Source organism: Oncorhynchus mykiss, chromosome 27 (genome assembly GCF_013265735.2).
Source record: "Oncorhynchus mykiss isolate Arlee chromosome 27, USDA_OmykA_1.1, whole genome shotgun sequence".
In the NCBI taxonomy this organism is placed as follows: Eukaryota; Metazoa; Chordata; class Actinopteri; order Salmoniformes; family Salmonidae; genus Oncorhynchus; species Oncorhynchus mykiss.
In genome coordinates, this window is record NC_048591.1 from 402,501 (window position 1) to 427,081 (window position 24,581).

The 24,581-nt window shown below is 45.1% G+C and overlaps 1 protein-coding gene across 2 annotated transcripts in view; it reads left to right on the forward strand.

The window, feature by feature from the left end:
- Positions 1–24,156, forward strand: part of LOC110507292 (sodium/potassium-transporting ATPase subunit beta-3) — a 49,620-nt gene extending 25,464 nt beyond the window's left edge. For both annotated transcript variants that reach the window (XM_036965097.1, XM_021587175.2), the window contains exons 2-7: positions 14,956–15,084; positions 20,009–20,107; positions 20,541–20,728; positions 21,557–21,607; positions 22,842–22,928; positions 23,228–24,156. In XM_036965097.1, coding sequence (XP_036820992.1) covers positions 14,956–15,084; positions 20,009–20,107; positions 20,541–20,728; positions 21,557–21,607; positions 22,842–22,928; positions 23,228–23,395 — 722 coding nt within the window. In that variant the 3' untranslated portion in view covers positions 23,396–24,156. The remainder of the gene's footprint in view (positions 1–14,955; positions 15,085–20,008; positions 20,108–20,540; positions 20,729–21,556; positions 21,608–22,841; positions 22,929–23,227) is intronic.
- Positions 24,157–24,581: the final 425 nt, after the last annotated feature.

Genomic DNA, 24,581 nt, shown 5'->3' on the forward strand with positions numbered 1-24,581 from the left:
AGCTGTGCAGCAACACTCCCCATTCAACCTGACAGCGCTTGAGAGGATCTGCAGAGAAGAGTAGGAGAAACTCCCCAAATACAGGTGTGCCAAGCTTGTAGCTTGTAGACTCGAGGCTGTAATCGCTGCCAAAGGTGCTTCAACAAAGTACTGACTAAAGGGTCTGAATACTTATGTAAATGTAATATATATAAAAAATTATACAAAAAAAAGTTTTTGCTTTGTCATTTTGGGGCATTGGGTGTAGATTGATGAGGGGGGAAACACTTTCAGCAATTTTAGAACAAGGCTGTAAAATTCCAGAAAATGTTGCGGCTTTAGAAGCTTCTGATAGGCTAGTTGACATAATTTGAGTCAATTGGAGGTGTACCTGTGGATGTATTTGAAGGCCTACCTTCAAACTTAGTGCCTCTTTGCTTGACATCATGGGAAAATCAAAAGAAATCAGTCAAGACCTCCACAAGTCTTGTTCATCCTTGGTAGCAATTTCCAAACGCCTGAAGGTACCACGTTCATCTGTACAAACAATAGTACAAACACCATGGGACCATGCAGCCGTCATACCGCTCAGGAAAGATGCTGGTCTGTCTCCTGGAGATGAACGTACTTTGGTGCGAAAAGTGCAAATCAATCCCAGAACAACAGCAAAGGACATTGTGAAGATGCTGGTTGGAAACAGGTACAAAATTATTTATATCCACAGTAAAACGAGTCCTATATCGACATAACCTGAAAGGCCGCACAGCAAGGAATAAGCCACTGCTCCAAAACCGCCATAAAAACTCCAGACTACGGTTTTCAACTGCACATGAGGAAAAATATCATACTTTTTGGAGAACTGTCCTCTGGTCTGATGAAACAAAAATAGAACTGTTTGGCCATAATGACCATCGTTATGTTTGGAGGGAAAAGGAGGAGGCTTGCAAGCCAAAGAACACCACACCAACCGTGAAGAACGGGGATGGCAGCATCATGTTGTGGGGGTGCTTTACTGCAGGAGGGACTGGTGCACTTCACCAAATAGATGACATCATTAGCTAGGAAAATTATGTGGATATATTGAAGCAAGGATGTTAAAGCTTGGTTGCAAATGGATCTTCTAAATGTACAATGACCCCAAGCATGCTTCCAAAGTTGTTGCAAATGGCATAAGGACAAGAAGTCAAGGTATTGGAGTGGCCATCAGAAGCTCTTATCTCAATCCTATAGAGAATTTGTGGGCAGAACTGAAAAAGCATGTGCGAGCAAGGAGGCCTACAAACCTGACTCAGTTACACCAGCTCTGTCAGGAGGAATGGCCAAAATTCACTGAACTTATTTTGGAAGGGTACCCGAAACAACATTTTACCCAAGTTAAACCATTTAAAGGCAATTCTACCAAATACTAATTGAGTGTATGTAAACTTCTGATGAAAGAAATAAAAGCTGAAATAAATAATTATCTCAACTATCATTCTGACATTTCACATTCTTAAAATAAAGTGGGGATCCTAACTGACCTAAGACTGGCAATTGTTACTTGGATTAAATGTCAGGAATTGTGAAAAACTGAGTTTAAATGTATTTGGCTAAGGTGTATGTAAACATCCGACTTCAACTGATTGTAGTGAACTACTTTTGTCCAGAGTTCAGGCTCTGGTCAAAAAAATAGTGCACTATATAGGGAATTGGGTGCCATTTGGGATGGAGACCAGGCATTCTGAAAGGTCACACTCAGCTATTCTGAGGAGATAAAAGCACTTGGCATCCCAGTACTGTGTCTCAGTCCTAACGACCAATGGCTTTCCATTGGAAATGGCTTTCTAATGCTTGCTTTTTGAGGGGGTGTGACTGGCTACACAACGACAATGCTCCATGAGGATGTGTTGGAGTGTCAATCCCAATTCCAGTTTAAGCATCAAAAGTGGTCCAATGGATTTCTGGCATTTTGTTAAGACATTAAAAAAATAGTTATATCTGATTTAATCAGATTAGATTCTACATTAATTTTACATGACCCAGCCATCTAAAGCTGTGTGTGTGTGTGTGTGTGTGTGTGTGTGTGTGTGTGTGTGTGTGTGTGTGCGTTCATGCATGCGTGCGTGTGTGTGTGTGTGTGTGTGTGTGCGTTCATGCATGCGTGCGTGTGTGTGTGTGCGTGCGTTCATGCATGCGTGCATTTGTCAGTCTTGCACTAACGCTGTGGTATATGATGGATGTGATAATGCGTGTGTGTGTGTGTGTGTGTCTGTACATATGTATGCATGAGTGGGTGTCTCTATATTCGTGTGTGTGTGTGGCTCTCCATCTGACGCTCCCTACCCAGCTCCTCTCTTCCTCAGGCCAGTGCTGTGCCATCATTTATCTGTCCTCCCCCACATCCTATTTATAAACGCACAGCTTACCTCAGAGACTTCAGGAAAGAAGCAATGCATCTATAATTAAACTGAAGCTCTCTCTCTATTTTTCTCCCTCGCACACCATCTCAATCCATCCATATCTTGTTTTCCCATCATCATCCTGTCTTCTCTTTATACGATATGTGTGATATGTGATATGTATTTACATTTGTTTTTAGTCTATCTATGCTACGTCTCTCTCTGTCCTGTATAGAACTGTATCCTTACACATCCTTATGAAGATCTCGCTGTAGCTCATTCAACCATTTTGTGCCTTTCTCACCCCCGTATTTTCACCTGTTTCTCTTTCATTTTGTATATCCTTTTTCTTTGTATTCCCCTCTCTTTCTCTGTTTGTAACTATTGTTGTGTAATAGCTGACAGTGGGCTCTTCCCTGAGCTTCAGTGTTTCTGTAGAGATATCATGCATGGTGGTGTAATAGTGATACCGTGCATTTGGAAAATATTCAGACCCCTTGACCACATTTTGTTACGTTACAGCCTTATTCTAAAATACACACAATACCCAATCTACACACAATACCCCATAATGATAAAGGAAAAACTTTTTTTTTTGCAAATTTTCTCATAAGTGAAGTTTATCAACTTTCAACATAATTACTTTTTCCATTGTTCCTCAAGTGTTTTGTGTGATATACAATTTTCTAGCTCGGAGTCTTTACTTTTATCCCATGTAAAAAACACAATTTCAAAGTTTGCTACATAAGACCCCATCGAGCCGGTCGTTCACGTATAGACAAGTGTGTACCTTTTCAAATCATGTCCAATCAATTGAATTTACCACAGGTGGACTGATCAATGGAAACAGGATGCACCTGAGCTCAATTTCGAGTCTCATAGCAAAGGGTATGAATACTTATGCGAATAAGGTATTTTTGTTTTTTATTTTTAATACATTTGCACACTGTTTTCGCTTTGTCATTATGGGGTATTATGTGTAGATTGATGAGGAAAATGTTTTCTTTAATCCTTTTTAGAATAAGGCTTTAATGTAACACAATGTGGAAAAAGTCAAGGGGTCTGAATACTTTCCGATTGCAGTGTTTATATATACTACTGTATCTCTAAGCTCTCTATTCTTCGTCCATTAGACACCAGGGATATCCCCCTGAAGCTAGGACAGCAGAGTCCCTGCCCATCTTCTGAAAGCACCTGAAACATAAACTACCGTTCAAAAGTTTGGGGTCACTTAGAAATGTCCTTGTTTTTGAAAGAAAAGCTAATTTGTTTGTCCATTAAAATAACATCAGATTGATCAGAAATACAGTGTAGACCTTGTTAATGTTGTAAATGACTATGGTAGCTGGAAACGGTTAAAAAAATGTTTATGGAATATCTACATAGAGGCCCATTATCAGCAACTATCACTCCTGTGTTCCAATGGCACGTTGTGTTAGCTAATCCAAGTTTATCATTTGAAAAGGCTAATTGATAATTAGAAAACCCTTTTGCAATTATGTTATCACAGCTGAAAACTGTTGTCCTGATTTAAAGAAGTAATACAACTGGGCTTCTTTAGACTAGTTGAGTATCTGGAGCATCAGCATTTGTGGGTTCGATTACAGGCTCAAAATGGCCAGAAACAAAGACCTTTCATCTAAAACTCATCAGTCTGTTCTTGTTCTGAGAAATGAAGGCTATTCCATGTGAAAAATTGCCAAGAAACTGAAGACCTGGTACACTGCTGTGTACTACTCCCTTCACAGAACAGCGCAAACTGTCTCTAACCAGAATAGAAAGAGGAGTGGGAGGCCCCGGTGCACAACCGAGTAAGAGGACAAGTACATTAGTGTCTAGTTTGAGAAACAGACTAGACAAGTCCTCAACTCAATAGCACCAGCAAAACACCAGTCTCAACGTCAACAGTGAAGAGGTGACTCCGGGATGCTGGCTTTCTCGGCAGAGTTCCTCTGTCCAGTGTCTGTGTACTTTTGCCCATCTTAATATTTTATTTTTATTGGCCAGTCTGAGATATGTCTTTTTGTTTGCAACTATCTAGCGTGTCCTGCGTTGTATATAATCGATGCGGTGCGCATTCGCGAAAAAGGACTGTTGTTGCTCCAACGTGTACCTAACCATAAACATCAATGCCTTTCTTAAAATCAATACACAGAAGTATATATTTTTAAGCCTGCATATTTAGCTAAAAGAAAGGTTAGCAGGCAATATTAACCAGAGTCAGGGTATATGCAACAGTTTGGGCCGCTCATTGTGAACTAATTTGCCAGAATGTTACTTAATTTGGACATAACATTGAAGGTTGTGCAATGTAACACCAATATTTAGACTTAGGGATGCCATCCGTTAGATAAAATACGTAACTGTTCCGTATTTCACTGAAATAATAAACATTTTGTTTTCGAAATTATAGTTTCCGGATTCGACCATATTAATGACCTAAGGCTTGTATTTCTGTGTTATTATGTTATAATTAAGTCTATGATTTGATAGAGCAGTCTGACTGAGCGATGGTAGGCACCAGCAGGCTCGTAAGTGTAACGGTATTCTTGGTGAGAAGGAGAGTCGGACCAAAATGCGGCGTGTCTATTGCAATCCATGTTTAATGAAGTAACACACTAAACACAAACACTATCAAAACAATAAACTTAACGAAAACCGAAACAGCCTATACTTGTGTAACCTAACAAAGAACAATGACATCAGGACACTAAGGACAATCACCCACGACAAACTCAAAGAATATGGCTGCCTAAATATGGTTCCCAATCAGAGACAACGATAAACACCTGCCTCTGATTGAGAACCACTTCAGACAGCCATAGACTTAGCTAGAACACCCCACTAGCTACAATCCCCATACATACACACCACATACAAAAACCCATGCCACACCCTGGCCTGACCAAATAAATAAAGATAAACACAAAATACTTTGACCAGGGTGTGACAGAACCCCCCCCCCCTAAGGTGCGGACTCCCGAACGCACCTCAAAACAATAGGGAGGGTCCGGGTGGGCGTCTGTCCATGGTGGCGGCTCCGGCGAGGGACGTGGACCCCACTCAATCAATGTCTTAGTCCCTTCTCCTCGCGTCCCTGGATAGTCCACCCTCGCCGCCAACCATGGCCTAGTAGTCCTCACCCAGAACCCCACTGGACTGAGGAGCAGATCGGGACTGAGGGGCAGCTCGGGACTGAGGGGCAGCTCGGGACTGAGGGGAAGCTCGGGACTGAGGGGAAGCTCAGGAGTGAGAGGAAGCTCAGGAGTGAGAGGAAGCTCAGGCAGGTTGATGAATCTACCAGATCCTGGTCGACTGGCAGATCTGGGAGAGTCTGGTCGACTGGCAGATCTGGGAGAGTCTGGTCGACTGGCAGATCTGGGAGAGTCTGGTCGACTGGCAGATCTGGGAGAGTCTGGTCGACTGGCAGATCTGGGAGAGTCTGGTCGACTGGCAGATCTGGGAGAGTCTGGTCGACTGGCAGATCTGGGAGAGTCTGGTCGACTGGCAGATCTGGGAGAGTCTGGTCGACTGGCAGCTCTGGCTGCTCCATGTTGACTGGCTGCTCCATGCTGACTGGCAGCTCTGGCTGCTCCATGCTGACTGGCTGCTCTGGCTGCTCCATGCTGACTGGCTGCTCTGGCTGCTCCATGCTGACTGGCTGCTCCATGCTGACTGGCGGCCCTGGCTGCTCCATGCTGACTGGCGGCCCTGGCTGCTCCATGCTGACTGGCGGCCCTGGCTGCTCCATGCTGACTGGCGGCCCTGGCTGCTCCATGCTGACTGGCAGCTCTGGCGGCTCCTTGCAGACTGGCAGCTCTGGCGGCTCCTTGCAGACTGGCAGCTCTGGCGGCTCCTTGCAGACTGGCAGCTCTGGCCGCATCCTGCAGACAGGCAGCTCTGGCGGCTCCTTGCAGACTGGCGGCTCCTTGCAGACTGGCAGCTCCTTGCAGACTGGCAGCTCCTTGCAGACTGGCAGCTCCTTGCAGACTGGCAGCTCCTTGCAGACTGGCAGCTCCTTGCAGACTGGCAGCTCCTTGCAGACTGGCAGCTCTATGCTAACTGGCAGCTTTATGCTAACTGGCAGCTCCTTGCAAACTGGCAGTTTTGAACAGGCGGGAGACTCCGGCAGCGCTGTAGAGAAGGAAGGCTCTAACAGCGCTAAACAGGCGGGAGACTCCGGCAGCGCTGTAGAGAAGGAAGGCTCTAACAGCGCTAAACAGGCGGGAGACTCCGACAGCGCTGGAGAGGAGGAGGGCTCCGACAGCGCTGGACAGGCGAGGCGCACTGTAGGCCTGATGCGTGGTGCTGGCACTGGTGGTACTGGGCCGAGGACACGCACAGGAAGCCTGGTGCGGGGAGCTGCTACCGGAGGGCTGGGGTGTGGAGGTGGCACAGGATGGGTTAGACCGTGAAGGCGTACTGGAGATCTTGAGAGCGGTGCTGGCACAGGACGTGCAAGGCTAGGGAGGTGCACAGGAGGCCTGGTACGTGAGAATGGCACCATCTTCACCAGCCGACTAACACGCACCTCAGGACGAGTATGGAGCGCTGACCCAGGTGCCATCAAATCCCCGACACGCTCCGTCGGGCGAATTCCATGTTTAAAACACCAACACAGCAACTCCCTCATTTCTCTCTCCTCCAATTTCCCCATTAACTCCTTCACAGTCTCTGTTTCGCTCACCTCCAACACCGGCTCTGGTTCTGGTCTCCTCCTTGGCTCCTCACGATAAACAGGGAGAGTTGGCTCAGGTCTGGCTCCTGACTCTGCCACACTCTCCCTGAGCCCCCCCCCAATAAATTTTTGGGGCTGACTCTGGGCCCGCCGTCCGCGCCGCCTTGCTTGCTTTGCAAACTCCATTCTCCTATATCCTTCCGCGCACTGCTCCATCGAATCCCAGGCGGGCTCCGGCACTCTCCCTGGGTCGACCGCCCACCTGTCTATCTCCTCCCAAGAAGTATAGTCCATACTGTACTCCACTTTGGGCTGTTCCTGCCTGTTGACACGCTGCTTGGTCCCTTTGTGGTGGGTGATTCTGTAACGGTATTCTTGGTGAGAAGGAGAGTCGGACCAAAATGCGGCGTGTCTATTGCAATCCATGTTTAATGAAGTAACACACTAAACACAAACACTATCAAAACAATAAACTTAACGAAAACCGAAACAGCCTATACTTGTGTAACCTAACAAAGAACAATGACATCAGGACACTAAGGACAATCACCCACGACAAACTCAAAGAATATGGCTGCCTAAATATGGTTCCCAATCAGAGACAACGATAAACACCTGCCTCTGATTGAGAACCACTTCAGACAGCCATAGACTTAGCTAGAACACCCCACTAGCTACAATCCCCATACATACACACCACATACAAAAACCCATGCCACACCCTGGCCTGACCAAATAAATAAAGATAAACACAAAATACTTTGACCAGGGTGTGACAGTAAGCATTCATTCAAACAGCACATTAGTGCGTTTTGCCAGGAGCTCTTTGCAATGCTTCAAGCATTGCGCTGTTTATGACTTCAAGCCTATCAACTCCCGAGATTAGGCTGGTGTAACCGATGTGAAATGGCTAGCTAGTTAGCGGGTTGCGCGCTAATAGCGTTTCAAACGTCACTCGCTCTGAGACTTGGAGTAGTTGTTCCCCTTGCTCTGCATGGGTAACGCTGCTTCGAGGGTGGCTGTTGTCGATGTGTTCCTGGTTCGAGCCCAGGTAGCGGCAAGGAGAGGGATGGAAGCTATACTGTTACACTGGCAATACTAAAGTGCCTATAAGAACATCCAATAGTCAAAGGTATATGAAATACAAATGGTATGGAGAGAAATAGTCCAATAATTGCTATAATAACTACAACCTAAAACTTCTTACCTGGGAATATTGAAGTCTCATGTTAAAAGGAATCACCAGCTTTCATATGTTCTCATGTTCTGAGCAAGGAACTTAAACGTTAGCTTTCTTACGTGGCACATATTGCACTTTTACTTTCTTCTCCAACACTTTGTTTTTGCATTACTTAAACCACATTGAACATGTTTCATTATTTATTTGAGGCTAAATTGATTTAATTGATGTATTATATTAAGTTAAAATAAGTGTTCATTCAGTATTGTTGTAATTGTCATTATTACAAACAAAAAACAAAAAAAATTGGCCGATTTAATCGGTATCGGCCTTTTTTGGTCCTTCAATAATCGGCATCGGCGTTGAAAAATCATAATCGGTCGACCTCTAGTTGAGACTAGTGTTTTTTAGCTACTTTATTGAGGAAATGTGTACTTACTATGCCTGTGATATGTGGCTGTCCCACCTAAGATAAATGCACTAACTGTAAGTCGCTCTGGATAAGAGCAAACTAAAATGTAATATCGTCGTCCTGTCATCAATACTATAGCTCAGCCTGCTCCTAGGCACGGGCTCCTCTGACAGTCATGGTCAAAATCTGAAAAAATTGATACATGTTATTGTATGTCTGCTCGAGAATAAATGGATCTTTAAACAACTATGTTGACTGGTTTGAATTAAAATATACACTTGGTTTGAAATGTGGAACGTATAAGAATACCTGTTTGCTGGAGTTTATTTTTTCAAGACAACCGTCTTTTCTGTCACTTGCTACAAATGTGCCAAGACTTTTCTGTCATTTGCCACAAATGTCCTTAGCTGATGAGTCTCCCTCTCTCTCTTCAATTATATTCAAAGGGCTTTACATATGTTTACATTGCCAAAGCAAATGGAATATACAGTAAACAAAAGGGAAAAAAACAAGGGAAATAAGAAATCAGTGAACATTACACTCAGTGTGTCAGGGGTGTGAATGAGGACCCAAAAGCGAATTAACAAAACAGAGTTTCTTTAATGACGAAACACACGTAGGCTCAGATGGACAGGCAGATTCCGACAGGACAGGACAAGGTTAGCTGAACAGGCAGATTCCGACAGGACAGGACAAGGTTGCAGCAAACACGACGATAGTCTGGTTCAGGCATGAGTAACACAAACAAGAATCCGACAAAGACAGGAACAAAAACAGAGAGAGATATAGAGGACTAATCAGAGGGAAAAAAGGAACAGGTGGTAAAAGGGGTGATGAGGTAGTTAGGAGGAGACAAGGAACAGCTGGGGGAAAGAGGGGGAGAAAAGGTAACCTAATAACGACCAGCAGAGGGAGACAGGGTGAAGGGAAAGGACAGAAACAAGACACAACATGACAATACATGACAGAACCCCCCCACTCACCGAGCGCCTCCTGGCGCACTCGAGGAGGAAACCTGGCGGCAACGGAGGAAATCATCGATCAGCGCACGGTCCAGCACGTCCCGAGAGGGAACCCAACTCCTCTCCTCAGGACCGTACCCCTCCCAATCTACTAGGTACTGATGACCATGGCCCCGAGGTCGCATGTCCAAAATCCTACGGACCCTGTAGATGGGTGCGCCCTCGACAAGGATGGGGGGGGGGGAAGACGAGCGGGGGCGCGAAGAACGGGCTTGACACAGGAGACATGGAAGACCGGGTGGACGCGACGAAGATATCGCGGAGGAAGAAGTCGCACTGCGACAGGATTAATGATCCGAGAAATACGGAACGGACCAATGAACCGCGGGGTCAACTTGCGAGAAGCGGTCTTAAGGGGAAGGTTCTGAGTGGAGAGCCAAACTCTCTGACCGCGACAATATCTAGGACTCTTAGTTCTACGCTTATTAGCAGCTCTCACAGTCTGCGCCCTATAACGGCAAAGTGCAGACCTGACCCTCTTCCAGGTGCGCTCGCAACGTTGGACAAAAGCCTGAGCGGAGGGGACGCTGGACTCGGCGAACTGAGATGAGAACAGCGGAGGCTGGTACCCGAGGCTACTCTGAAAAGGAGATAGCCCGGTCGCAGACGAAGGAAGCGAGTTGTGGGCGTATTCTGCCCAGGGGAGCTGTTCTGACCAAGACGCAGGGTTGCGAAAAGAAAGACTGCGTAAGATGCGACCAATAGTCTGATTGGCCCGTTCTGCTTGACCGTTAGACTGGGGGTGAAAGCCGGAAGAGAGACTGACGGAAGCCCCAATCAAACGGCAAAACTCCCTCCAAAATTGAGACGTGAATTGCGGACCTCTGTCCGAAACGACGTCTGACGGAAGGCCATGAATTCTGAAAACATTCTCGATGATGATTTGTGCCGTCTCTTTAGCAGAAGGAAGCTTAGCAAGGGGAATAAAATGAGCCGCCTTAGAGAACCTGTCGACAACCGTAAGAATAACAGTCTTCCCCGCTGACGAAGGCAGTCCGGTGACAAAATCTAAGGCGATGTGAGACCACGGTCGAGAGGGAATGGGAAGCGGCCTGAGACGGCCGGCAGGAGGGGAGTTACCGGACTTAGTCTGCGCGCAGACCGAACAAGCAGCCACGAAGCGACGCGTGTCATGCTCCCGGGTGGGCCACCAAAAACGCTGGCGAATGGAAGCAAGCGTACCCCGAACGCCAGGATGGCCGGCTAACTTGGCAGAGTGAGCCCACTGAAGAACGGCCAGACGAGTAGGAAGGGGAACGAAAAGAAGGTTCCTAGGACAAGCGCGCGGCGACGGAGTTTGAGTGAGTGCTTGCTTTACCTGCCTCTCAATTCCCCAGACAGTCAACCCGACAACACGCCCCTCAGGGAGAATCCCCTCGGGGTCAGTGGAGGCTACTGAAGAACTGAAGAGACGAGATAAAGCATCAGGCTTGGTGTTCTTAGAGCCCGGACGATAAGAAATCACGAACTCGAAACGAGCGAAAAACAGCGCCCAGCGCGCCTGACGCGCATTAAGTCGTTTGGCAGAACGGATGTACTCAAGGTTCCTATGGTCAGTCCAAACGACAAAAGGAACGGTCGCCCCCTCCAACCACTGTCGCCATTCGCCTAGGGCTAAGCGGATGGCGAGCAGTTCGTGGTTTCCCACATCATAGTTACGTTCCGACGGCGACAGGCGATGAGAAAAATACGCGCAAGGGTGGACCTTGTCGTCAGAGAGGGAGCGCTGAGAAAGAATGGCTCCCACGCCCACCTCTGACGCGTCAACCTCGACAACGAACTGTCTAGTGACGTCAGGTGTAACAAGGATAGGTGCGGATGTAAAACGATTCTTGAGGAGATCAAAAGCTCCCTGGGCGGAAACGGACCACTTAAAGCACGTCTTGACAGAAGTAAGGGCTGTGAGAGGAGCTGCCACCTGACCGAAATTACGGATGAAACGACGATAGAAGTTTGCGAAGCTGAGAAAGCGCTGCAGCTCGACGCGTGACTTAGGGACGGGCCAATCAATGACAGCTTGGACCTTAGCGGGATCCATCTTAATGCCTTCAGCGGAAATAACAGAACCGAGAAATGTGACGGAGGAGGCATGAAAAGAGCACTTCTCAGCCTTCACAAAAAGACAATTCTCTAAAAGGCGCTGGAGGACACGTCGAACGTGCTGAACATGAATCTGGAGTGACGGTGAAAAAAATCAGGATATCGTCAAGGTAAACGAAAACAAAGATGTTCAGCATGTCTCTCAGGACATCATTGACTAATGCCTGAAAGACAGCTGGAGCGTTAGCGAGGCCGAAAGGAAGAACCCGGTATTCAAAGTGCCCTAAGGAGTGTTAAACGCCGTCTTCCACTCGTCCCCCTCCCTGATGCGCACGAGATGGTAAGCGTTACGAAGGTCCAACTTAGTGAAAAACCTGGCTCCCTGCAGGATCTCGAAGGCTGAAGACATAAGAGGAAGCGGATAACGATTCTTCACTGTTATGTCATTCAGCCCTCGATAATCTATGCAGGGGCGCAGGGACCCGTCCTTCTTCTTAACAAAAAAAAACCCCGCTCCGGCGGGAGAGGAGGAGGGGACTATGGTACCGGCGGCAAGAGCTACAGACAAATAATCTTCGAGAGCCTTACGTTCGGGAGCCGACAGAGAGTATAGTCTACCCCGGGGGGGAGTGGTTCCCGGAAGGAGATCAATACTACAATCATACGACCGGTGTGGGGGAAGAGAGGTGGCCCTGGACCGACTGAACACCGTGCGCAGATCGTGATATTCCTCCGGCACCCCTGTCAAATCACCAGGCTCCTCCTGTGAAGAAGAGACAGAGGAAACAGGAGGGATAGCAGACATTAAACATTTCACATGACAAGAGACGTTCCAGGAGAGGATAGAATTACTAGACCAATTAATGGAAGGATTATGACAAACTAGCCAGGGATGGCCCAAAACAACAGGTGTAAAAGGTGAACGAAAAATTAAAAAAGAAATGGTTTCGCTATGATTACCAGAAACAGTGAGGGTTAAAGGTAGCGTCTCACGCTGAATCCTGGGGAGAGGACTACCATCCAGGGCGAACAAGGCCGTGGACTCCCTTAACTGTCTGAGAGGAATGTCATGTTCCCGAGCCCAGGTCTCGTCCATAAAACAGCCCTCCGCCCCAGAGTCTATTAAGGCACTGCAGGAAGCTGACGAACCGGTCCAGCGTAGATGGACCGACAAGGTAGTGCAGGATCTTGAAGGAGAGACAGGAGTAGTAGCGCTCACCAGTAGCCCTCCGCTTACTGATGAGCTCTGGCTTTTACTGGACATGAAGTGACAAAATGACCAGCAGAACCGCAATAGAGACAGAGGCGGTTGGTGATTCTCCGTTCCCTCTCCTTAGTCGAGATGCGGATACCTCCCAGCTGCATAGGCTCAGCACCCGAGCCGGCAGAGGAAGATGGTAGTGATGCGGAGAGGGGGGCAACGGAGAACGCAAGCTCCTTTCCACGAGCTCGGTGACGAAGATCAACCCGTCGCTCAATGCGAATAGCGAGTTCAATCAAGGAATCCATGCTGGAAGGAACCTCCCGGGAGAGAATCTCATCCTTTACCTCTGCGCGGAGACCCTCCAGAAAACGAGCGAGCAAAGCCGGCTCGTTCCAGCCACTGGAGGCAGCAAGAGTGCGAAACTCAATAGAGTAGTCTGTTATGGATCGATTACCTTGACATAGGGAAGACAGGGCCCTGGAAGCCTCCTCCCCAAAAACAGATCGATCAAAAACCCGTATCATCTCCTCCTTAAAGTCCTGATACTGGTTAGTACACTCAGCCCTTGCCTCCCAGATTGCCGTGCCCCACTCACGAGCCCGTCCAGTAAGGAGGGATATGACGTAGGCGATACGAGCAGTGCTCCTGGAGTACGTGTTGGGCTGGAGAGAAAACACAATATCACACTGGGTGAGGAACGAGCGGCATTCAGTGGGCTCCCCAGAGTAACACGGCGGGTTATTGATTCTGGGCTCCGGAGATTCGAAAGCCCTGGAAGTGGCCGGTGGATCGAGGCGGAGATGGTGAACCTGTTCTGTGAGGTTGGAGACTTGGGTGGCCAGGGTCTCAACGGCATGTCGAGCAGCAGACAATTCCTGCTCGTGTCTGCCTAGCATCGCTCCCTGGATCTCGACGGCTGAGTGGAGAGGATCCGAAGTCGCTGGGTCCATTCTTGGTCGGATTCTTCTGTCAGGGGTGTGAATGAGGACCCAAAAGCGAATTAACAAAACAGAGTTTCTTTAATGACGAAACACACGTAGGCTCAGATGGACAGGCAGATTCCGACAGGACAGGACAAGGTTAGCTGAACAGGCAGATTCCGACAGGACAGGACAAGGTTGCAGCAAACACGACGATAGTCTGGTTCAGGCATGAGTAACACAAACAAGAATCCGACAAAGACAGGAACAAAAACAGAGAGAGATATAGAGGACTAATCAGAGGGAAAAAAGGAACAGGTGGGAAAAGGGGTGACGAGGTAGTTAGGAGGAGACAAGGAACAGCTGGGGGAAAGAGGGGGAGAAAAGGTAACCTAATAACGACCAGTAGAGGGAGACAGGGTGAAGAGAAAGGACAGAAACAAGACACAACATGACAATACATGACACAGTGTTAAGTTTTAAAAGATTGTATACATTACAAATGTTATATTATTGGCTATGGCTAGTGTTGTAACAATGTGCAAATAGTTGAAATATGAAAGGGAAAATAAATAAACAGAAATATGTTTTTATTTACAATGGTGTTTGTGCTCCACTGGTTGCCCTTTTCTCATGGCAATGGTCCACAAATTTCACCTTTAAGATATTGGAGTTTATCAATGTTTGATTTGTTTTCAAATGATTTGTGTGATCTGTGGGAAATATTTGTGTGTATTGTGGTCATACATTTGGCAGGAGGTTAGGAAGTGTAGCTCAGTTTCCACCTCATTTTATGGGCAGTGGGCTGTGGTGGCCTATCTCAATATCAAGGCTATGCTCACTGTACATAGTCACAGATTTCTTAATTTGGGGTCAGTCACAGTTGACAAGCTCTCTCTCTCTCTATCTCTCTCTCTCTCTCTCTCTCTCTCTCTCTCTCCATACTGTGCTGACCCTGATATTTTCTTTCACATTGTCCTCTCCAGCACTCTCCAGGAACTATGGTGGATGTCTAATTATGGGGACAAAGAATCAAGTCATTTGACTTACACTGATGGGAGGAATGCTTTTGATCTGTTTTGTGTGATTAACAGAGATTGTGTGATTAACAGAGAATAATTACTCTCTCTCTCTCCCCTCAGCCCTGATATTGCTTTTCTACCTGGTCTTCTATGGCTTCCTGGCGGGGATGTTCACGCTCACCATGTGGGTCATGCTGCAGACACTAGATGACAACATTCCTACATACCGCGACCGAGTGGCCAGTCCAGGTGACTTATTACGCTGCAGCAAAACAGACATTCAACCTAAACAGAACAGTGCTCAAATTGAAATTCACCTATTCTCTCACTCTCTCTCTCACTCTCTCACTCTCACTCACAATATGAATATGTCCACTCTCTCTCAAATATGTCATTATCTCTCAAATATGTCATTATCTCTCATGGACAGCGTTGTTTCTTTTCTTGTGGCGTCTGGACCACTGTTGAAGCATAGCCGAGGCTCCTGCAGAATGGGAGCCTGCTAGTTGGCTGGTGAGCTCTCTCACTAACGCCAGAGCTTTCTCTGCTAGCGCCTGGCCTGGCTTGCACAATGTCTCAGACTCTGCTGCCATGTCCCACTGAAGGCCTTACTGGCGTGACAGAGGAGCTGGCTGCCACTGCCAAAATATGCAAGCACTCAGGGAATAAACAGATCAGTCAAACACTGACTGACTGATATTGTAATTTTAGAAATGGAAAAACTACCGGCCGAGTCTCAAAAACCTGTTAATTAATACTGTGTTAGTGTTACAAAAAAAATAGAAGAGTTAGAAATGTAATCCTGTGAATTATGGAGTAGAGGTGTGTGTATGTGTCTGTTGGAGTGAGAGAGTCTGTCTCCCAGGCTCTGCATGCATCCTCCCGCTGGTCCACCAGTACAGCACCCATCTGTTCTGTCCCCACAGCCTCTCTCCATTGCCCTGACAGAGAGGCCATCATAAAAACGAACTCCCCTCCTCTAGGCCTATGTCCTAATACTGTATATAATAATAATATATGCCATTTAGCAGACACTTTTCTCTAAAGAGACTTAGTCATGCAGGAATCGAACCCACGATATTGGCATTGCAAGCACCATGCTTTACCAATTTAGCCATACTGCACATTTATGTCTTCCGCCATCCACAGTCAGCCTTGTTGAATATCTTTTGACTCTTTCTGCTCTTGTAAAATGTGCTGTGTGCCTAAGGCGGTGTAGAGTTGCCGCTAAAATGCAAACCTTCTGACTAGCTGCTTTTTGGGGTTTGGCAAAAAAGGTGTGGAATGCAGGTATAGTATAGCAAGCTTCTCTCTCTCTTACACACACGCACACACTCCTCGTGACAATTTATTCCACCCACAGTCTCCTGTCACCTTCTCTCACTCTGTGTCCTCTCCCATTGTCCCCTCTTTTGGAGTCCTTCCATTGTCGTCTATCACACCACACACTTTCTAATGCTGTCCTGGGTGTTGACGCCTTGAGGTCAAAACTAAGACGTACTCATCTGAATCAGCTACGAGTGAAATTCCATCATAGATTCCTGATAATAAGGCTTCCTCAGCCTTGCCGTTTGCAGTTGGCTTGCTTGAGTCCCAAATAGCACCCTATATCCTACATAGTGCAGTACTTTTGACAAAGGCTTATAGGGCTCTGGTCATAAGCAGTGCACTATATAGGGAATAGGGTGCCATTTGGGACGCACTCTCTGTTTTGATCGTTGGTCACAGCAGACCCTCTTTGCCAGCAGGGTTTCATCTGGCGAGTGTTAATAACATTGGCTGTTGTGAAAACTTGTCTTAGGTATTAAAGTATATATATATTTTTAATCAACTCACTCCGCAACCCATTTGAACAATAGATACAGTATTACAATATATGGCTGTCAGGCAGCATAAGCAATACATGTGGCTTATTGCAGTATAAGATTTTGATAACAATAATAGTATTATTAGTGTGACTGCCTGGATTTAAACTGGGGTCATCTGCATAACACCAGAAATTAGTTAGTCTGCTGAGCTAAAGCCCAGGCCTTCAGGTGTAACACAAATCTTCAGGTCACAGCTAGGGCTGTGGCTGTTCATAAAATTTTGTCAGCTGGTGATTGTCAAGCAAATAACTGCCAGTCTCACGGTAATTGACCGTTAATTAACATAAACACATTTAGCATCTCCTGGCTTCCACACATTTTTGGAACATCTACATTTTTAAAAGTCTAATAAATCCATGTAATAAAGCCTACACCATCACAATAAATCCATTATTTATTTTAGACAGGTCTAAAGAAAATGTAGTCTATTTTAGAAGAACAGAAAATACCATATTCTGAGTTATCCTTATGTTAGGCCCTGATCTGGCTGTGCAATATGGCTGTGGGCTACACTAGTTAATTTAGCAGACAAGATTTGCTTAGAATTCCATGGCATTATTTTATAGTATGAAGAATACAATTGAACATGAATAAAATATAAAGGATATTTTCTCCAAACTATTTGAGGGAGTGTGCACATGCGGCTATTCTGTGTTGAGCAGTTAACAAAGAAACAGGTCCTCCTTATTTTTGCAACTTTAGTTGTGATACAAATGTTGGGCTATATGTTTAGATTTTTAAGACATTTTAAGGCTGCATGATGTGACCCTAATGATGATTTGAAAAAAGTTGCATGAAAGGCATGAGCTCTGCTTTGTTTTTTTTGTGCAGACTCCACAAACTTCATCAGTTTCTCATTCACAATTTGACAAGCACTTGATAATGCCCTGATTTTCCCGGCAGCATCCCTTTTAATGCCCCCTAAAAAATCCATGCCTTTAGCAGCCAGTGGCCGTTGTGCCCTTGAGCTGAATATAATTTCCTTCTCCCAGCTGCATGCTCCGAAGCACTCACTCACATGGCTCTCTCAGATAGCTAAATTCTTATTAGCCAATGCCCGTCATGTGATCACAGGCTACAAGGGAAGACAGACACCGGGGAGGCAACTGCGTGCATCCTTATCCAATTGGAAGAACTGTCCACATATACTTTTCGTCAGCCAACATGATGAGTAGGCTTAACGACACCAAAAACACTAGCTTATATCAATGTACTATCCCCCATAGTACAAAAGTTGAACTATTCAAGTCTGTGCGAGAAATAAATATTCCAAACATGGTCTGTGACAGTTGTGGGATGTGATAGATCCCAAAATTCAATCAATTAGCGGGAAAACACCATTCTCAAAAGTGACCACAAATGCGATTATGCATGTAATGATTTCATTATAAAATATATGCCAGTTAGGCTTTACACCCATTGTAAAGTGGCATAATGCTTAATTTTAAGAGGATATTTGGCCACTTAGTTGTGATACAAACCTTATCAAAACATATGGGCTTGGCTAAATGTGGTTTGAAAAAGTTGCAAAAAAAGGCATACTCTGTTTCTTGCCTTACTGCACAAAAGCTGGGCATCATTCACAAGTGATAGGGTAATATTTCACCCATCAGACTATTCTTGATTTAATCTTGACTTTACATGTACTAAATAATATGTGTTAAAGTCGTTTTGATTTAGAAAGGACCATTATCATGCACCTGTCTCAAAACTGGGTCAAGGGGAGAAATAAATAATCTATGCACTTAAATGTTTTTCCCGTGGTTTATTTTCATGCCAGCCAGGTAGGCTATACCCCTGTTGTAAAGAGAAGCATTGTGCTTAATATTAGGAAAGTTGAGTAATAAATATAGTAGAAATTCGATGGGATCCTCCTCTTTTTAATAGAGGCCATCACTCTGTTTTTTCACGCCTATAGAAATGTTGTGGACATGAGCTCTCCTGAAGTATTTGATTCGATTTTTGATTCGATTTGCATTTATGTCAGTGCTGAGTACCAGGCAGTTAGCAAGTTTGGTAGGCTAACTAATGACCATCAGCAGAATCAGAGCTTGAAGAAGCCTAATTACTGTGACTGTTTTATTTTGTTATTATTTTTATTTCACCTTTATTTAACCAGGTAGGCAAGTTGAGAACAAGTTCTCATTTACAATTGCGACCTGGCCAAGATAAAGCAAAGCAGTTTGACACATACAACAACACAGAGTTACACATGGAGTAAAACAAACATACAGTCAATAATACTAAGCAGTCACGTGGAATTTGACTGCTGTCATTGACTCGTGACCACCGGTGTGGCGGTAATATGGTCACTGTAACAGCCCTAGTCTCAGGCAAGGATTCTCGTCACGTGAGCGAGGTTGCCTGGACCATAAGTAGGTGCAGATGTAGCGTGGTTCGTTCTGCGTTGTGTACTTTTAATTAGGACGCTGCCACAACTGGAGGTCTGCTAGTTGAATTATTTTTTTATTTGCCCTGCACATGAAGAGACAACACACATTATGTTAACCCTTGGCGCAGTCCTAGTTCTCAGGCACCTTGCTAGCCGAAGGTCAGGCAAAAGAGAACCAAAAGGAAATAACAGGTGCTGCGTGCACACATTCAATGCACAACCGCACACCATACAATACAAGTAAAATGATACACAACATAATTCGTACAAAATAAAAAACATACCTGCACACGAAGAGACAACACACATTATGTTAACCCTTGGCGCAGTCCTAGCTCTCAGGCACCTGCGCAAGCACATGAACACTCACTCAAAACTGTCCCAAGTTACAATAGATACCCTAGTTAGCGAGCTTTGGGAAACTTGTTAACATAAATCTTTATATTATCGACATTGTAACAAACTTATGGTAGCATAACAGTACATTGGGTAACATTACCACGGTTTTATATTGAACAATTTCGGAGCCAAGGACAACACACCTTGCTATCCGAAGGTCAGGCAAAAGAGAACAATAAGGGGGTACGGAAATACAGATAATCCGCGATGGGCCAAACCAACATATACAAAACTTTTACAATCACATGTATGTACTACAATCACATGTATGTACAATATTGATATGAAAAGTGTTTGTACACCAAATAATAACATTAGCTATGCAGCTCTAATTAAAAAACACACTGAATTATTATTATTATTATTATCAAATTATTAACATCCCCTCTTGACCTGGCCTATTTGAATTGGTCCTTGTGTGCAACTTGGTGCATAACTTGATGCATAATCTAGGGGAGCATCACACTGCTACACAGACAGTTGACGTGACATGTTTCCCCCTACCTGTCCTCAGGTTTGGTGATCAGGCCCCGGTCCTTGGACATCGTCTTCAACCGCACCGACCCTAAGCAGTACGGCCAGTATGTCCAGCATCTGGAAAACTTCCTTCAGCGTGAGTGATAGATCCCCTCTTTCAGTCCCATTTAGTTTTCTAAAGAATGTGTACATCTGACATCTATGCACAAATGCAGTTTTATTGGTTAAGGAAATTAGTTTAAGTAGTTGCAGTTAATTACACTTTTGTATACAGTACATTACTAAGGAGAGTATTCTACCTGACTTGAAAGGGCACTGTAATCCTTGGCAGTGGCGCTGGAGTATGTGAATGCATACTAACTACTTTTTACATGCAACACAAAACTGGCTAACTGATTATGTAATATGTATCCCAAAGAAACAAACAAGTAAAGAATACATTACTGTGATATAATTATTAGCTATAATTTTGACATGTAATATTTAGGTGAATACTGTCTGTACCAGGTAAATAGCAGGCTGTCAAATACAGTGGAACTTGAGTCTGTGCCCTATTTTGGGTCCCTCAGAATACAACGACACTGTGCAGGAGAAGAACGAGCTGTGTATGGTGGGAGAGTACTATGAGCAGGATGATCAGGAGGAGAAGAAGGTGTGTCAGTTCAAGCGCAATCTGCTCCGGCAGTGCTCCGGCCTGTCTGACACCACCTTTGGCTACGCTGAGGGCAAACCCTGCGTCCTAGTCAAGATGAACAGGGTGAGTGCCCCGATTGGGGATCGTTGGTCGGACTCTTCTCAAAATGAAATGGACAGCGTTAGCCCACTGAGCTAAAGCCTAAAGACTGGAGCTTAAAGCCTAAGCCATTAGCTCTGGGAGCTATCACAAGTCATCAGGTCTCAGGCAAGGTCACTCATCACACAAGCGTGGTTCACTGAATTACCTCCCCTACACGAGTACCTTCCTATCTTCGATCCATTGCCTTTGAACTACAGCTTTTCAGTGTTTCCTCTCTCTGTCTTCATGCAGAAGTAGAGTTTGTTCAAATTCATATTGAAAAATGCTTATTCTGTCCTTTCCACTGCACTTGTTTCTTGATCACTATTTGGAATATCCTCTGTGCCGACAGAGCATTCTGTGTCAGCATCTCTGTTTGCAGGGATAGAGGTCAGAGTGCATTGATTGGCCTGTGTTGCCTGATTGGTATTCGATCTAACTTAATGAATCCTATCAGGGGAAATTAAGAAGATTCTTAGGCATCTCTAAGGCAGCTATGTTTATGAAAGTACAAGTCCTTGGCCTTTCAGTAAGCAGGCAGCACACATGTATGTGCCTGATCTACAGACTGGTCCTTATACGGCCAGCTCAAACCAGATAATTTCCTTGCGTCACTAACTGAGCTACTTCTCAACATCTTTTAACTCAAATCAGTGCTTCCATTTTTGAGACCATTCTGAAATCTGGTGTGTCTTGATCATTTTTACATGTAAATAAGCTTGAGGAATGTGTAAGAATCACCAGAACAAAATGTTGAACTCACTAAAGGTTGCTATAATAGTCTTTATGATATTCTTCTCACTCCTGTAGATCATTGGACTGAAACCGCGCGGGGACCCCTACATTAACTGCACAGCTAAGGTAAAGCAAACAAACCGTTTTTCTTTTGGGTATAACAATGAATCGTGTGTGTGTGTGTGTCATGTGTGTGTGTATACTCCAGGTTGTGTTTTTGTGTGCTAGGACTTTGAGACAGGTTTTGTACTCCCTAACGTGTCTTTTGTTTTGTATTTGTATGTGTGCTTTATGTAGGAATGCACATGTGTGTTTCTGTCTGTGTTTTCACACAAGTGTCAATATTTGATTTCTCTCCACGCTGCCTGTAGGGCCAGCAGTACACTGGTGGGTATGAAATCGGGTCCTAACCCCCCTATGTTTCCCCATGGTCCTAGCCCTAGCCTTTCTCCATTACCTTTCTGCACTGCTTCTGTCCACCTCTGTGATGTGGCGCTTTGTCCTCTGCTGCTTTAAACAGCATTCATGGCGTTCATGTTTTAGAGCTTTCTAATCTAACCCCTATAACTAATCACCCCAAAGACAATATAGACAGAGGAATAGTCCATATTAAAGTGTTGATATTTTTGGTAATTATTGTCACTGACTGTATATAACTGCAGTTGGTGTATGTATCTGTTATGGTAATGCATTGGAACCTGAAAAGGTTCCTTCCGTTGATTTTAGAACTCTGCTCCACTGCCCATGGCTCCCACTAATGGTGTTTCCATGGTTCTTCTGGCTCTGACATTCTAACAATGTCTCTCTCGAGCGCGCACGCTCTGGGTTCCATCCCTCCCTCAACGAGACTGTCAACTCTGACCTTTGTTACCTGTTTGCAAATGTTTGAAGGTCTACAAAGAAACACTGGCTCTTTTAACTCCCCTCCATCTGTCCTCCTCTCTTTCTCTCTGAATTCATTTGAATTTCTCCTCTCCACCATAAACCATTCTGATAACCATAGAGAACCATCTGGTGGCAGATTGTGTGTGCGTGTGTGTACTGGTATGTGTGAGTGGGTGGTAACTATATTGTGTGTGCGTGCGTGTGCATGCGTGGTAACTACATTGTGTCCTGTGACAGTATGTGGTGGTTTACACCTCTCGTGTGTAAAGCTACAGTATGTGTGTGTTTGTAGACTCCAGGATTGTTTTATGTGATTGTGTACAGAGTTAGTCAGATTGTTGCTCTGAGAGTCGGTGGAGGCAGCTTCGTACGTTCCCAGTGCATTAATATGTATAGTTCTGTGATCTCACACCTCTTCCTCACTCCCTCCTTCCTCTTCTTCCACCTCTTCCTCCTCATCCCCTTCCACCCACAGAGAGAAAGCCCCCTGCAGATGCAGTACTTCCCATCCGAGGGGCGTTTCGATAAGATGTACTTCCCTTATTACGGGAAGAATTTGCATGTAAGTACATTACGCTACATATTTATATTGTGAAGGAAACTGTTAATGAGATTGAATGCAGAATAATTTAATTGTAATCTCAAGTAGTAAATGTTACTATTGTCAAGGCAGTCTGGGGAGATGAGAATCCTGGGAAATGTACAGTATGTGGGTGGACTATATTCACCTGAGGCACTGAATGCAAATTGATTGTCAGTGTATTGTCATGACAACCACTGTTATGTGTATGGATGTGCGCACGTCTGTGAATATATGAATTAACAGTGGTCTCCCTCCATCTCTCCCTGTGTGTTTGCCAGTCAACCTACGTTCAGCCCCTGGTTGCGGTCAAGCTTCTGCTGACCAAGGAAGACTACAACAATGAGCTGACCATGGAGTGTAAGATCGAGGGCTCCGACCTGCGGAATAGTGACGACCGCGACAAGTTCCTGGGGCGCGTCACATTCAGGGTCAAAGTGGTCGAGTAGTGGTTCAGGAAAACCACTAGAGCTGCACAATGCCGTCTTTACGTGTAATCAATGCCCTCACCCATCTCCACTGAACCGTCCTCCTCAATCCACTTCCCCCCTCCATCCGGCCAGGACCAGGCCCTGCCCCCTTGGCTACTGGAGGGGTGGATCAGGGGAAGCTACGGTAGCATGGTGGTGTGCTCCTTATATTCGTTTTTAAATCCCCATCCCCTATCATATGTCACTGACTCCTCCACCTGCCAGCCCCCCTCTTGGCCCTTCATCACACCATGAAAAGGGAAATACAATAAACTAACAATTTGAATCCCCCCTCAAACACACACACAAATACACACACACCTCTCACCTCCAATAAAGTCAGTGGTGATGTAGCGACATCGTGCCATAGTATGGACCTGTATATAGCTGTATTTGGAGCATTGAATTGATGTGGTATCCCGTAGTGCTGTGCAGTTTGCTGTGTGTGATGTGTTGTTTCTGTATGTACATACTTGATGGCTATAAACACTGTTTCTGTCTTTAGCTCACTGTCTGAACGCTGTAAGAAATCAAACGAAGAAATAATGAATAGCTGTAATTTAAGATTATTGTTTAAGAGAATACATTTAAGGATGAAAAATGAACAAAAATATATTGGCTTGTAATTAAACCTACCTGTCCAACATCTAAGGGAAGAGGTTTTTACACACCTATGGGAACTGTGCTTTGTACAGATGCCTTATGAGAACAAATTTGAAATAAAGATGATTTAAAAAAAATCTCAATTTGTGTCTATTTACTTTTAGTGCCATGGCTGTGCCTAAGAACACCAAAGAAACCTGCCTAAATGACTACCGACCAGTAGCACTCATGTCTGTAGCCATGAAGAACTTTGGTAGGTTGGTCATGGCTCACATCAACACCATTATCATCCACAGACGATGCAATCACTATTATACTCCACACTGCGCTTTCCCACTTGGACAAAAAGAACACCTACAGTGGCAAGAAAAAGTATGTGAACCTTTTGGAAATACCTGGATTTCTACATAAATTGGCCATAAAATGTGATCTGATCTTCATCTAAGTCACAACAGTAGACACACATAGTCTGCTTAAACTAATAACACACAAACAATTACACGTTTTCATGTCTTTATTGAACACACCGTGTAAACATTCACTGTGCGGGGTGGAAAAAGTA